We start from the raw sequence: 13,761 nt of genomic DNA on the forward strand, positions 1-13,761 counted from the left end.
GTGGGTTGCACAGAAGTACAGGTTACATTGTTTCTGCACAGAGGACAGTCAACTCACTGTACAGGTGATTTTGTGTTGGCCTCATCTCTCTCTGTGCTACTTTTGGCTGAGGTAGAGTTAATTTTCTACACAGCGGCTAGTGTGGGGTTATGTTTTGGATCTGTGCTGGAAATGGTGTTGATAATTTAAGGATGTTTTCATTATCAAGGAGCAATGCTTACACAGCATCAAGGCCTTTTCTGCTTTTCACCCCATCCCATCAGCAAGAGGGCTGGGCGTGCACAAGCAGATGGGATGGGACACACCCAAGACAGCTGACCTCAGCTGACCCCAGGAATACCCTGGACCATGTGCTCATGCTCAGCATGTTAAACTGGGGAAAGAAGCAGGAGGGACGTTCAGAGTTCTTTCCTGGGGATGCCTGAACAGCTGCCTGATGATGGGGAGTGAATTCCTTGTTTTGCTTTGCTTGTGTGCATGGCTTTTGCTCTACCTATTAAATATCTTTATCCCAGCCTAAGAGTTTTCTAACTTTTACTCTTCTGATTTTCTTCCCCACCTAACTGGGGGGAAATTGAGCGAGTGTCTGTGTGGTACTTAGCTGCCAGCTGGGATTAAACTACTCTCTAAAATTTTTCCCAGTGACAGCTGCTTAAAAAGAAGAGCTATTACATATGAAAGTGCAACTTTAACCAACATTCAAGTTCTCCAAATCAAAATATGTCTAGACATGGTAGCGGAATCATGCTTCTAAAAGTACAACAACCTCTGAAAAGGGAAATCAGATAATTGAGCAAAAGATTTTTTGCTAATTAGGAATCCTGTCCTACAAAAAACAAAGTATTAGTTACATTGAGAAAAACTTCGCACTTGAAGTTAAAAATGTTTTTTGACATTAATGCATTATGTTTTTCTCATTTCATAAGCCTTCAGGTGATGGATGTGTGTCTCTCCATAAAGCCAGAACACAAACTATTACTGTAGGTGAGTTCATGAGTATGGTTCACATAGGTTTGCCTAGAGTGCAACGAAGGAAATACTTGAACCCACCAAAAAATGCTTGGTGGTACAGCTGGCAGTGACAAAATACATAAAGTTCTTTAAAGACAGCGACATGGAGATGTGGCAGCAGCTCCAAAATAGTGAGTGCTCTGCTGAATCAGCATCTTTCTGTACTGACCCCTTCCAGACAGGGAAAATTAAAAAATAAAATTCAGCATCTGCTCTCAGAACTCTCTGCATTGCCAAGCACAATAGAGGTCTTCCTAACATATAAAATTAGACAATTAGGATTCATCTCTTGGGACCCAAAAGAGCAGGAGTTTAAAAAATGTGCTTAAACACCATTGTTCATTGCTTTTACTTTATTGGCTAGCTGATACCTTTTGAAGATAAACATTAAGAAATACCATCCCAAAACTTACATACTTTAAGAATGTACAGAGCTGTTGCCACATTATAATTGTAGTTATTTTTTTATTATTACTCCATTTTCTAAAAGGAATTTTCCAATTATTATAGCAAAAATCTTTTCAAAGAAAAATTTCAAGGACAATTTTATGTAGGAAGACAAATATAATGCTTATTGGTTACTGTTGTTTCATGTTGGCTCTTGATAAGTTGATTGTGGATTGATTGCTGGAACCAGAAGGCACTGCTCGTGGGGGCAGCAAGGTCATTTTCATTTGCTTTTATCTACAGAGAAGAAAAAGACAATATGATATCATATTTCAAAAGAAAATCTCTTCTTTGCAATTTTTCACTCAGAGGTAAAAATGGAGAAGGACTGCTAGGAGCTAGAAAGAATGATTATTGCTCCCTCACTCTACTGAAGCTTTAGCCTTTAGTGCTCTCTATTAGAAAAGCTTTTCCCTTATGGCAGAGAAAAACAAATAGGATACTGCACTCTGTTGCTGCTACTGATGCCCTGGATGAGTTTCACTGTAAGGTAGCTTTAAAGGAATGATACCATGAAATGTGGAAAAGCTAATTTCACCCCCCCAACCATTGCAGGTTTGTTCCTATCCCATATTAATTAGCACTAAGAACAGACTCATTTTAGTGAGGTGCAAACTGGAGCTTTCTGTTCATCTGTTGGGAAATCATTTCTCAAACCAGCTGATCTCATTGTTGGTACACATATGCACCCAAAACTTCAGCCTGGATTTTGTCATGCTTCCTGTCACTCACTGTTCCCCCAACCCATATTTATCAACTCCCCTGCTGTAGCAGACATCATTTCAGCTGCAGCTGGCACACAGCAGCATCATGGCTTAACTGTGCTTGCTGAAGGACTTACCTAGTTTTGACCTTTTCCTGAAGCAGGTCTTCTGCTTGTTAAACAGTTAGAGAGTGAGGGGCTGTCACTAGTCCCTGTCCCCAGCTGCCTCACCCCATCCATATGCTGCACTGCAGTGATCTTCGCTAGGTTCTTCTGATGCCATGATGATTTTTTTGCCTTTTCTTTTATACCCCTTTTATATACCTTTATATAGCTTTTGTATTCTTAGTGGTTTTTAGCCTACATTCTTAGACTTATTTATCAAGCTGGGAGACTAAACATCTTAGAAGCCTCACAGTTAGGGATCAGAATGCCCCAGACACCAAGGTCCTCTCCAGAACACGTTTTGTAAACTAAGATAGAACCATCCAGGGGAAGGTTCCTTGGGGAGGGAGGGCTCATTCGAGCCTCTCATTGGGGAATCTTTGATGGATATGCTAATTAGTAAGACCTATAATGTTATACTCAATTGTTGTGGTGCATGTGGCAGTGGCCACTGCAGCAGAGCATTCAGAAGACTGGTGGACAGGCCTCCATGGTCTCCACCATGGTCTAATCCTCACCCCTTGGTTATGGCGAGCTCCCATGCTCCTAGTGGTTCTTAGTTTACATGTTTTAAGTTTACTGGTTTAGGAGTTCTCCATCCGGTTTTATGTATAAGCTCATGTTTATGCATTTCCCTTAATTGCTTATGTATTAGTTCTGGAAAGTTCTTCCTTCCTCGACACTCCCATTGGTCTACTCATGTAATTCCCTCCCCTAGGTTATCCCTATTGGATATTTCCTTGTTGGCTCCTCCCCCTTAGTCCACCCCAATTGGTTGTTTCCCTTTGTTCACCCCCGTATAAAAGGCTGTGTTCTCTCTTATCCCTGGTCTTTGTCCCTGGGCTCTCCACCTGCAGTAAACCAGCAGGAACCTATGCAAAGACCCTGCTTTGTCCTTTGCCTCCACTGATCCTTTTACACCACCTTTGTTTGGGGCTCGCTCCTTGCGAATGAGCCAGCTTTCCCTGCAGGCTGCAGCTGACACCAAGGACATCTGCAGCTGGACGCTGTGCTGCCTCGGGCAACACAACAGTGTCACTCAATCTATTGTGGGGGTGCATTGCGGTGTGCATTTCGGCTCATTCCACCTGGATGTGGTGCACCTAAGGATCATTAAATAAATAGAGAGGTAAAATCCCTTTTTCCCTTCTAACCGTGTTTGATTCTTGATTTTAAGACCTTCTAAGAGACACTTCAACTCACCAAGCTAACAGAAAACTGACTGAGAAAACAAGGCTAATTGATTTCTGCTGCCTTAGCAAGGAAATCAGCTCATAGAAAGATCTGCCAAGCACCAGGGCATATACAAAGATTGTCAATAACCAAGTTACACACTGTGAACACCGGAGAGGAGGGAAGGGGAGATGCTGGGTGTTACTCCTCTGTTAGCAGTGATGAGCTTATATTAATTAAACACTGCTGGCACTGACTGCAGCAATTCATGGAATCACGGAATGGCTTGGGTTGTAGGAACTTTAAAGATCATCTAGTTCCAACCTTTCTACCATGGGCAGGGACACCTTCCATTAGACCAGGCTGCTCAGAGCCCCATCCATCCAGCTTGGCCTTGAATGCTTCCAGGGATGGGGCATCCACAAATTCTCTGGGTAACCTGTTCCAGTTCCTTACCAGCTTTACTGTAAAGAATTTCTTCCTAATATCTAATCTAAACCTATTCTCTTTTCAATGGCTGTTCTACCGTGTAACACAGAGACACTGACATTTTAGTTTTTCACATCAAGCTGGTTTTGTTCGTGATTTTGGTTTTTTTTCTGTAAAGTTGGAAGTCAAATATTCATCCTTCATTTTGTTCTCCTGTTGCTAACCAAACTCAGGTTTTGGATGGGCCTTCATACCCATGTCTCAGTTCAGCAGTTAGACTCCTCAGTTTCTTTCAACTGAACTTTTTAAATGAGGTTCCAATCAAAATTAGGTTCTCCATACCTGGGCTGCCACACCTTTTTCATCAAATTTACAGATACCAAGACAACTCAGCTTCTGAGAGGGCTTATTTCAGACAAGCCTGTCACCAGATAGACAACCTGCTACACTTCTGTTTTCTTGAAGTTTCAGAGAAGCATTAAATAGTTTTCACTAACCAAAGGAGATGGTTACCTGCAACAGCCAAAACTGGGGAATGAGCCTGTTATTTTCGCGTGACGGATGTTCCTGAGACCGTGCCTGTATATGGTGCCCTCTTGACAGGAACAGGTTGAGATACCTGCAATAAAATTTTTAAAATATTTCACTATTTTGTCTTCCTTTGCAATTGCTAATTGGACATTATTGAAATAGAAGTCCTGTGATAATCCATCTTTCCATGTAATGCACTGGGATTAAACTGTTCCATTTTCAGCTTTCATCAGGAGTCGGGTGGCTAAATATGTTCAACACTGTAACAAACCAATTCTAAATCCATTTTTTAAAGAAGCAACTTGACATGTTCCACCTCATGTTATGGATTTTTCTATTTGTTAGAGTATTCACATTTTCCAGTGATGTTTTTAATACATCAGATTAATTACATCAGGTTAATAAATGTCAATGAAACGAAGCAAATTCTGCCTTGTTTGGATATCTATCACCCACTATTCTAGCTGCTGGCTACCGGAGGCCGAGCTGGTTGAAAAATCACTTTTGAAAACATGCTGCATTTGATATTTGGGTTAAGGGAAAATTCTCTCTAGCTTTGAAGGGAAATGAAAACTGATATGTTCATAGAAGTCTTTCAGAATTGTGTAATTATCAAATATCTTACAAATTTCAGTTTATTGTAGTTTTGATACTGTATTATGTGTATGAACTTGCAAGCAGCTCACTACCTCCTGTGAAATTGTGGTCTTTGGAGCAAAGCCCTTCTCAGTCCATCAAGACAACAGCAGAAGGAAATATACAGAATTATCTTGGGGGCATTTCACTGGGCCGTATTAAACAAGGATGCTAGTCTGATTCAATTTTTAGATCCTGCAGCAAATCCCATTAATTCAGGTGGTGATTTTAAAGTGTACTTACTCAGTGTGCTTCTGAAAATCCTATTCACAATACAGTAAGGATGCAAAAGCATCATGAATGCTTGCACAGTAAATAGACACTGAAAATTCAATCTTTATGTATTTGAAATATTTTTCTTTAAAAAATAGAACAAAAGCTTGAACAGAGCTATCTTGCTTGGCCCAGCAGTACCCTTTGCACATATTCAGCTTTTAAAACATTCTTGCAGGAAGACAGCAAAATGTTCAATGCTCTGCAGGGTTTAGCTCAAAATATTTCATCCATGAAAAAGTTAGAAAATTTTTGATTTCTTCCTTGGTGCAAGGTTTCATCCTGCATATGATATTTAGGCTCTCTGATTTTCAGTGAAATCAGTGATGAAATGTAGCAGTTAGATTACTCAGAAGAAAAACTTTGTCCATTTTTATTGAAAGTAGGACATGTTTATTTTTAAAAGTACTGAGGCTTAGTTCACAAGCTGTACAGACTACTGTAAGAGCAGGAACTAGTCTATAATATTTTTCTGTAAGATAAGGAGCAATAAAAATTGAGTCCTTCGTTTCCTTTCCTCCCACCTTGGCATATTTTGATTAGTACGGAAAATTACCATTGAATCCCCAAACTTCTCTTCCCAAGAGCTAGTTATCCTCATGTTGTACAAGGCGTTTCAGAGATTTATTAGTTTAATTAACCTGTTCCCGCTGCCTGACTCGTTTGTAGACATATGGAGGGAATGGTGGACGGGAGACATATTTGCCTTCTCCTGCTGTGACATTGAAAACTCCGCCTTCATAAACCACTTTGCCTCTTGAAACTGTCGCAACTGGAACTCCATGGCAGACCATTCCTTCAAATATATTGAAGTTATTTGCCTGGTGATGTGTTTTTGCAGATATTTTCCTGTGTTTACAAAACAACACACAAAATTACTATGATCCTTGCCTTTTACTTCATTAGAAAATTTTGATAAATTGATGTAAGAAAAAAATTTAGCAACGTTATTTAACTACAACACTGTACAGTACATCATAGAGCAGCTGTAAAAATAGGATAGCACAATAACATTTCATTGAACAGTAATTGCATTTCAAAAGAATGAAGGGGGAGTCAAAAGGACAGAACTCAGCAGCCCTGAAATGCAAAATTTTCCACTACAAAAGAGATTAGTGGGAAAAAAACCAGGCCGTAATATTTTCTTTGGATAACATGATTTCATTTTGCCTTGTCAAGCAAATATCTATGCACAATTCGATCAGAAAAAGCTCTGACCTTTTAACTGGAATGACTTGCAGTTTCAAGTTTGAAAAGCACAGCTGCAATGTTTCAAATATTGAGTCTCACAAAAAGACCATTTCATTGGGAAGTCAGTAGATGGTAATGATTTTTGGTAATGCTTAGTGTGAGCTGGATTGATTCAATGACTGACGGCCCAAATATCTCAATGCGGCTAAAAGATAATGACATCACACTGCTACATACCTTTCCTCCAAGGGTATTAAATAAATTATAATTTCAGACTTCAACAGTACTCACTTGAATGATGGTATTATTGCTTTGTGTATATGTAGACCTCATTCTATATGATTTCCATTTCTCCAACCCTAACTGGCTAATTTAAAGGCAGAGCCAATGCTACAGCTGACATTACTATCTGGAAGTGCAGGCTGTGTATACTTCCTTTATTGTTTATTTTCCCTACTGAGCTACTTACTGTGTACTGTAACTACAGCTGGTCAAAAGAATTTTGAGTTTCAGCTAATTATTTTATTAACTTCCTGTATCCAATCTACAGATTATATATATTATTTGGAATGTTTATATTTTTACTGTCATTCATCATTTCTGAAAAGAAGGAAGCTTCATGCTTTTGGCTGCCAGTTGGGCTTTTTCCAGTATGGGTGCTCACGCAATGAAAAGTCTATCATGCGTATATTATAATTCATATACATGCATTCATATTTTTCCAGAGTACATCTTTTTGCAAAGGAATTATCAAAGTCACAAGCAATATGAAATATTAATAGGTGAAAATATTGATCAATTTGGAGAAAAATTTTCTAAAACTTCATTCAGTATCCCCCTCAAAATGAGAAAACCACAAAAAATCTGTATCTTACTTGAAATACAGTCACTTTCAAAATTAATCATGTTAAATATTTGACATGATTACTTATACAGAGGAGAAAAGAATTCATGGAAAGATACTTAGTTTTCCTTTCTTATCATTCTGTTGAATTAAGAGAAATTGGTTCTTCTAAGGGCTACATTTAAATCTTGGTGATAACTGACATTTCAAAGGCTGTATATATGTAAATACTGTCTATGACCAATCTGCCCATAGGAATAAAAACTTTGCCTTATACAGCACACCTTGGACAGAAAACTTATGCATGCCTGCTTGCCAATATCAGCATCACCTGGTAGATTCACGTTGGGAAAAGTCAAACCTCTCTGATTTTCACTGGTCCTATTGAATACTATCAAACTAATTTATCCATGGGTGTTGTTATAGCCCTATATGGAGTTTGTGAGCATACTCCTTTAGCTTATTGCATTAGCATTATGGGTTCAATTGCTAGAGCAGTAAGTAAGAACAACTGTAATATAATTATCTTTAGCATTCTCTGATTATATATCCTATCGATTTGCACAGCAGTACCAGGACATGAACAGAAAAATGGAGAAGGTAATTTGAGGAAACACAGAAAAATAAACAAGATCCTTCATCAACATGTGAGCTGTTTAAATGTGCTAGAGCAGGATCACTAGAGGTAACCATGCCTCAGAGGAAAGTACGTCCTTAATTTAAAGATACAAAATGAATGGAAGTTGGCACATTTAAAAGTAATATCCATTTGTACATCTAAACCTTGCAATATGACAAAATTCATTTCCAGAGCTTGTCTCAACAACAAACCTCTGTAGAACTCATTTATAACTCTTCTGTTGAAACAAGCTGTAGATCATGCTGCCCTTTCTGAAGGTGAAGTGCATTTTCCCTGATGGAAATCACCAAAAATTTGCCTGTGATTTAACCCTCTGACATTGTCAATGTCAGTGAAAGTTTCAAGTAGCAAGCAAGCAACCAAATAAAACAGAACTAGATGGTCTGTTTGGGTCCCAACATCACAATTCGGCAATCTTATGCAACAGACTGTTTACAGCTGTATCACCAATTTCAGTAGCAGGCAGCTTAGCAAAATTCTGATGTTTGCTCTCAGCTAACGGCAAAAACAGTTGTAACCTACTAATAATCCAAGAAACCAGGACTGTCACCATAGTTGAGTACAACTTAGCAGCTGTTTCCAGCATCCTAAGTGATGCCTGACATAAGGAATTACTCATCATGAGAACAGGTTCTGAATCCAGGTTTCAAAAAATTGTATTGTATTTTTAAAATAAAATCTGTAAAATTCACAAATTCTGCTTATAAATTACAGTGGCTCTTGTTTCAAACAACCTTTCTTAAATGGAGACTGAGATCAGAACAATTACTTCAAAATGTAAAAGAACATTTTCCTCTATAAAGAGGATACTGTAAAGACACCTGCTCCTGTATAGCTCCTACTCACATCAGTGCTTCCATGCAGTTCACTTCAGCTTCTTTTGATACACCTGGCTTGCAAAGAAATTTAAAGCTATTAATATAAACACTGCCATTCCTCTGGTACCAAAGAGGAAGACATGCTTCTGAAATTGTCATTTTTCAACACCATATTTCTGTCCAACTAGTTTGGAGTCAAAGAGTAATTTAGTCCAAGAAAAACTGACAGATTTCCTCTAACTGTGTGAAGATTCAGTGACTAGTAGAACAGTATTTATTTATGCTCTGTGTGATAAAGGACTTATAAACTACAAACTGCAGCTTGAAACTTAGAAAAGAGCAGCAGATAAGATAATGCAGCAACACGTAGGGTGAAAGTCAAGATTATACAGGTCAAGTTATGACCTAAAGCTTTGTTAAGGAGTTAGAGGTACCAGTTTTCATCTCAACAAACATGTCTATGCCTCAGTCAGAGATTGAAACAGTAAATAGTGAGTTACAGGTGGGCAGGAGGGAAATATGGATGAAGGGAACCCATTAAAAATTAGAGTGATCTTCTACCTTTCGTAATGCATAGGACATGAAGATACATCAGCTCTAGAACCAAAACTTTGACCACGAGTATTATCCCTTTAATTTTCAAGGTTACATAAGCAAGCAAATGAAGAATGTAATTACATTTAATGGAAATGGATACATACCCAGATTTCTTTAAAGCTTTCAGATACAGGAATATGAAGGAATGCTGTAGACAACAGCCCTTAGGCAAGAATAGCTGCTCAACATCTTAGTAAAGGAGGACGCCTGTTATATAATCAATTAACTACTTAATTTAAAAAATAGTAATAATGTCTGTCCTTGAAAACAACTGCTTTGTTGACAGCTGCCAAAGAAAATCAATTTGTGTAGGAGTGAGTATTTGAGCTATAAGCAACTTCTCTCAGTGCTTAACAGCGCAGTATCTCTGAGCTTTTCAGAGGTGGGGGTAGGTGAGAAATGCCACTTTGCTGAGGACAGTATCAGCCTTTGTGAGTTGCCTCTTCTCATCACTTTCAGATGCTTTTGAACTCCACATATTGTTAACCTGCTTTTCTAAAATCTAGAGAAAATAAATTTTTCACTTTTCTGTGTTTTCTGAGTCACCACTCATTTATCATGATAATTAAGAGTTTTAAAAAGAAAAGCAAAGAACAGGAAAAAGAAAAGGGGAAAAATAAGAAATTCTAACAATCCGTGTGTGAAAATGCTAGGTATAAGCCTATAATGTGGATTAAAAACCCCATGGCCTACTTTATATTAAGGAATTGCAATAATTGCATATACAAATATATACAGGCAACTATTCATGAAGATTCAAGAAGAGGCAGGAAGTTAATGTTCAGGAGCATCAGATCAAAGTGACTTATCTGAAGGAATGGGATCTTTATTTAATGCAATCAAATCTCCTAAAATTCATCATTTTAAGGGGGGTAGAGAATGACAATGAAATAATTTTTATATTATGGTAAGTAGCTAATTTGTCAACAATACTATCCAGTCTGGTCCTACCAATTGCTCCAAGCTGTTACAGGATGGAAGTGAGCATTTGTGAAAAACTGTGAGCAGGAGAGAAGCAGTAATGAGAAATTAGCTTGCAGAAAAGCATACACAAAGAGGAAAACACAAATTAGTCTATTCAATGACTAGAAAAGATCTTGAAGTGTTTACAAGGGAAAAATTAAAAATGATGTAAGGAGAAAATAAAGAAAGATTTAATTTTTTTGGTAACATTTCTGAATTTCACTTCTCTAAAGAGACCAAGTGACATTCTGGAAACAGCAAGTTACTAGGGAAACGTACATCATGCACTCTCAGAGAGGCTTATCTTGTTACAGTTCACAAAACCAGAGTGTCACTGAGGTTGGAAAGCATCTCTGGAGATCATCTATTCCAAGCCCTCTGTTCTGATCAGGGTTAGCCAAAGTAGGTTTCTCAGGGCCATGTTAAATTGGGTTATAAGTGCCTCCAAAGAGGGAGATTCACAAGCTCTGTGGGCAACCTTGATCACCATCACAGAAAAAAAAAATTACTTCCTATGGAAATGAAATTTCCTATATTTTAATTTGTGCCTATTGCTTCTTTCTCCCCATTTTCTTAATTTGAGATAAGAGGTCTTTGGCAGGATTCTGGTGAATTAGTGTACATTCATGCATGCACATGCTTTCACTTGTGCAAAAGAACATGGGGCTATTGAAAATGTCAGAACATACTTGTCCTATGCATAGATATTTGTACAGCACATTATTTCATTTTGTCTCATTGTGACTAGATGCAGTTACCCATATACTCAGTATTCAAAATCATGCTCATTCATCAAAAGAGTAAGACGTTGCAGCATTATTTATTCTAATCTTCTGCTAACATCTTGGTTTCTTCCTCTCTTTTGTTACTAAAAATTACAGGCAGTTACTTGGCAGAGTGCTTAAACGTTGTAACATCCCCACTTCAGCCTCTGAGGCTGAAGACTTGACTACAAATAAGACAGACATAGGCTGCAGATTTTGGTTCTAACAAATGCAGAAGATTTAGCCATGAACATATCTACATGCAAGCAAAGGCATTGAGGGAACATATGCCAGCAGACAGGAGAACTCTGACTTCTTGCTGATTCACATCCAGTCACTATTTCCCTTAAAATGCAAAAATACTAGAAACAAACTAGAAAACACATCTTCCTCTGTCATGTCAGGCAGGTAGATAACCTGTTGTTTTCCTCCCTGCCATCCTCACCTCAGGCTTCCCCCATCCCTGCTGGTCAGGGACCCCAGTCCAGCAGCTGAACACCGGGGCTGCAGCCACCACTGTCCTGCTCAGAGCTTGAGCCCAGCTCCACCAGCACACATGGGGCACACGCTGGGCCTGCCAAAGAGGGCCGCTCCAGCAAAGCCCAGAGAGGATGGTGCTACCTGCACAGCCAGCTCTGCCTTTGCAATCAGAAGTATCTAACTTTTCAGCTATATTGAATGAGGGAAAAACCCTGGGGAGTGAGGCTTCCCAATTTGCATGTTGTTACAATGAAGTGTCTGGACTTAGAAAGTTGAACTCTATTTGAGACAGGTTTTTTATCCTTATGGGTGTTTGATCTTGCCTTTGGGACTAGATCCAGAGTTTACTTGCAAGGCTCCAACAGGCTACATTGCATTAACTGAGCCCTAATATCTGCTGGGAGCTGGAGCTCTTTAGGACCTTCTGCCCCTCCTTTACAAGGGATGCTCAGCTCTTTTCACTGCCTGAACTGGGTACTGCAGTATTTAGATTCCTTGCTGAAACAAACCCTAGAGATTTTATACTCCTGCTTGCTTTCAAATAGCTAAAGGCATCAGCTATAGAGGACACTGACTTGCTGACAGGTGAAATTCCCTCTCCCTTACTTTGCTCTCTCCTCCTGAAAAAGTCTTTACAGTTGCTTTTGTTCCACAGAATTTGGGCTTTTTTATTATTTGTGTGCAGCTGAAAGAAGTCAGTGAACAGTCTTGATCAAAACACAGATTAAAATAAGATGGTACAGTGAGTACACATTTGCTGCCTACATGCATTTTCCCAAGGAACTTTCACAGAACAATCCTGTTTGCACAGACTGTACTTGGGATGCTGAGGGTGTTGAGGTCTGCAATATGACATTTGGTAGCACATGGCTTGCAATAAACTAACAGATCCCTTTCATATTTATGTGGTCTTTAATGAACAGAATAAGTATGAGGAAGCTAACAAAAAGATCCACTTTGGCAGGACTCACAACACATCTTTTGTAATGCAGTTTCTAACCTATTTATACATTTAATGTTTCTTCCCAATAATGCTTGCTGTCATGCAGCTCTGCAAAAACCAGTATTCAGATGCTTTTAAATACACTAGAAAATCTGATAATTGTTGATACAGTATTTTCTGCAGAAATTACCAGAAAATGCTACAGAAATAGGCCAATCAGTGAAGCTGACCCTTGAAAGGAAAGCCTCAGCTAGAGCAGCAGAGTGCTGGAAGCAGAACCTTAAATTGCAATTGCTTCCAGCTTGCAGAGCTGTCACACTGAATTCATGAGGGTTTTGTAACCTGGAAAGAAACAATCCTGAATGCTCAGATAGCACCCAACATGTTGTTACTGTGCAATGACATGGACATGGAAATGCAGCTGATTTTGTAGGGATACAAGTTTTTTGTATTGAAGAGCTGCACTACCTTTCTGAATGACTCTAGAATCTTCCGTATAGACTATCTCTGACAGATTGTGATAATACCAATTCCTCACAGCAATATTCCAGCAATTGGCTAACTCTTTAGGCTGGTATCAGTCAGTATTTCAAGACTACAGCAAAACAACCTCAAACCAGAAGTGAAAAATTGCATTTTCCCCTTACAAGACTTAGAGTTGCAAACAAGAAAAAAAGTCATGCACAAAAGAGGAAGAACTTGGCAAGAAAGAGGAACAAGCCTATTGTGAAATTGAAAATCACTTCCCAGAATCAACAAAGCACACAAGGCTGCGCCTTGTGTAATATCTTAAATGGCTGAAATCCATTAGCTAGATTCCTTTTTTCTTCTGGGCTGTTTATGCCCTCTTCAGGATTTGTAGTGAAATTAATAGACAAGTTCCAGCGTGATTTATTTATACTTACTCATATAGTTCACACAACTGTACCTGCAGAGAGACTATTCCCAGCAAAGCCAAACTGATAAACAATGGGAACAGTACCAGATCAGAAAGAAAAATATTGGCTGAACTTAAAATAAGCATGCTCAGTAAGAAAATACAGTTTAAATGTTTAAAAAGTACTTAAAGAAAAACTGCACCTTCACAGCTGCAGTGGATGAAAAGGCAATTAGAGCACTCAGGAGAGAGTGAAGAAGCAGAAGAAATGTTTGA

At 38.7% G+C, this 13,761-nt stretch overlaps 1 protein-coding gene across 2 annotated transcripts in view; it reads right to left on the bottom strand.

Annotated features, from left to right (window-relative positions):
* Window positions 1–1,349: 1,349 nt before the first annotated feature.
* DPYS (dihydropyrimidinase) overlaps window positions 1,350–13,761 on the bottom strand; it is a 38,681-nt gene continuing 26,269 nt past the window's right edge. For both annotated transcript variants that reach the window (XM_042036284.1, XM_042036283.1), the window contains 3 exons: window positions 6,010–6,217; window positions 4,442–4,547; window positions 1,350–1,695 (listed from right to left, as the gene is read on the bottom strand). In XM_042036284.1, the coding sequence (XP_041892218.1) occupies window positions 4,473–4,547; window positions 6,010–6,217 (283 nt within the window). In that variant the 3' untranslated portion in view covers window positions 1,350–1,695; window positions 4,442–4,472. The remainder of the gene's footprint in view (window positions 1,696–4,441; window positions 4,548–6,009; window positions 6,218–13,761) is intronic.

This window comes from Corvus kubaryi, unplaced genomic scaffold, assembly GCF_017639235.1.
Source record: "Corvus kubaryi isolate FWS band 111438036 unplaced genomic scaffold, C.kubaryi_AGA036_p1.0 37385, whole genome shotgun sequence".
Classification (NCBI taxonomy): domain Eukaryota; kingdom Metazoa; phylum Chordata; class Aves; order Passeriformes; family Corvidae; genus Corvus; species Corvus kubaryi.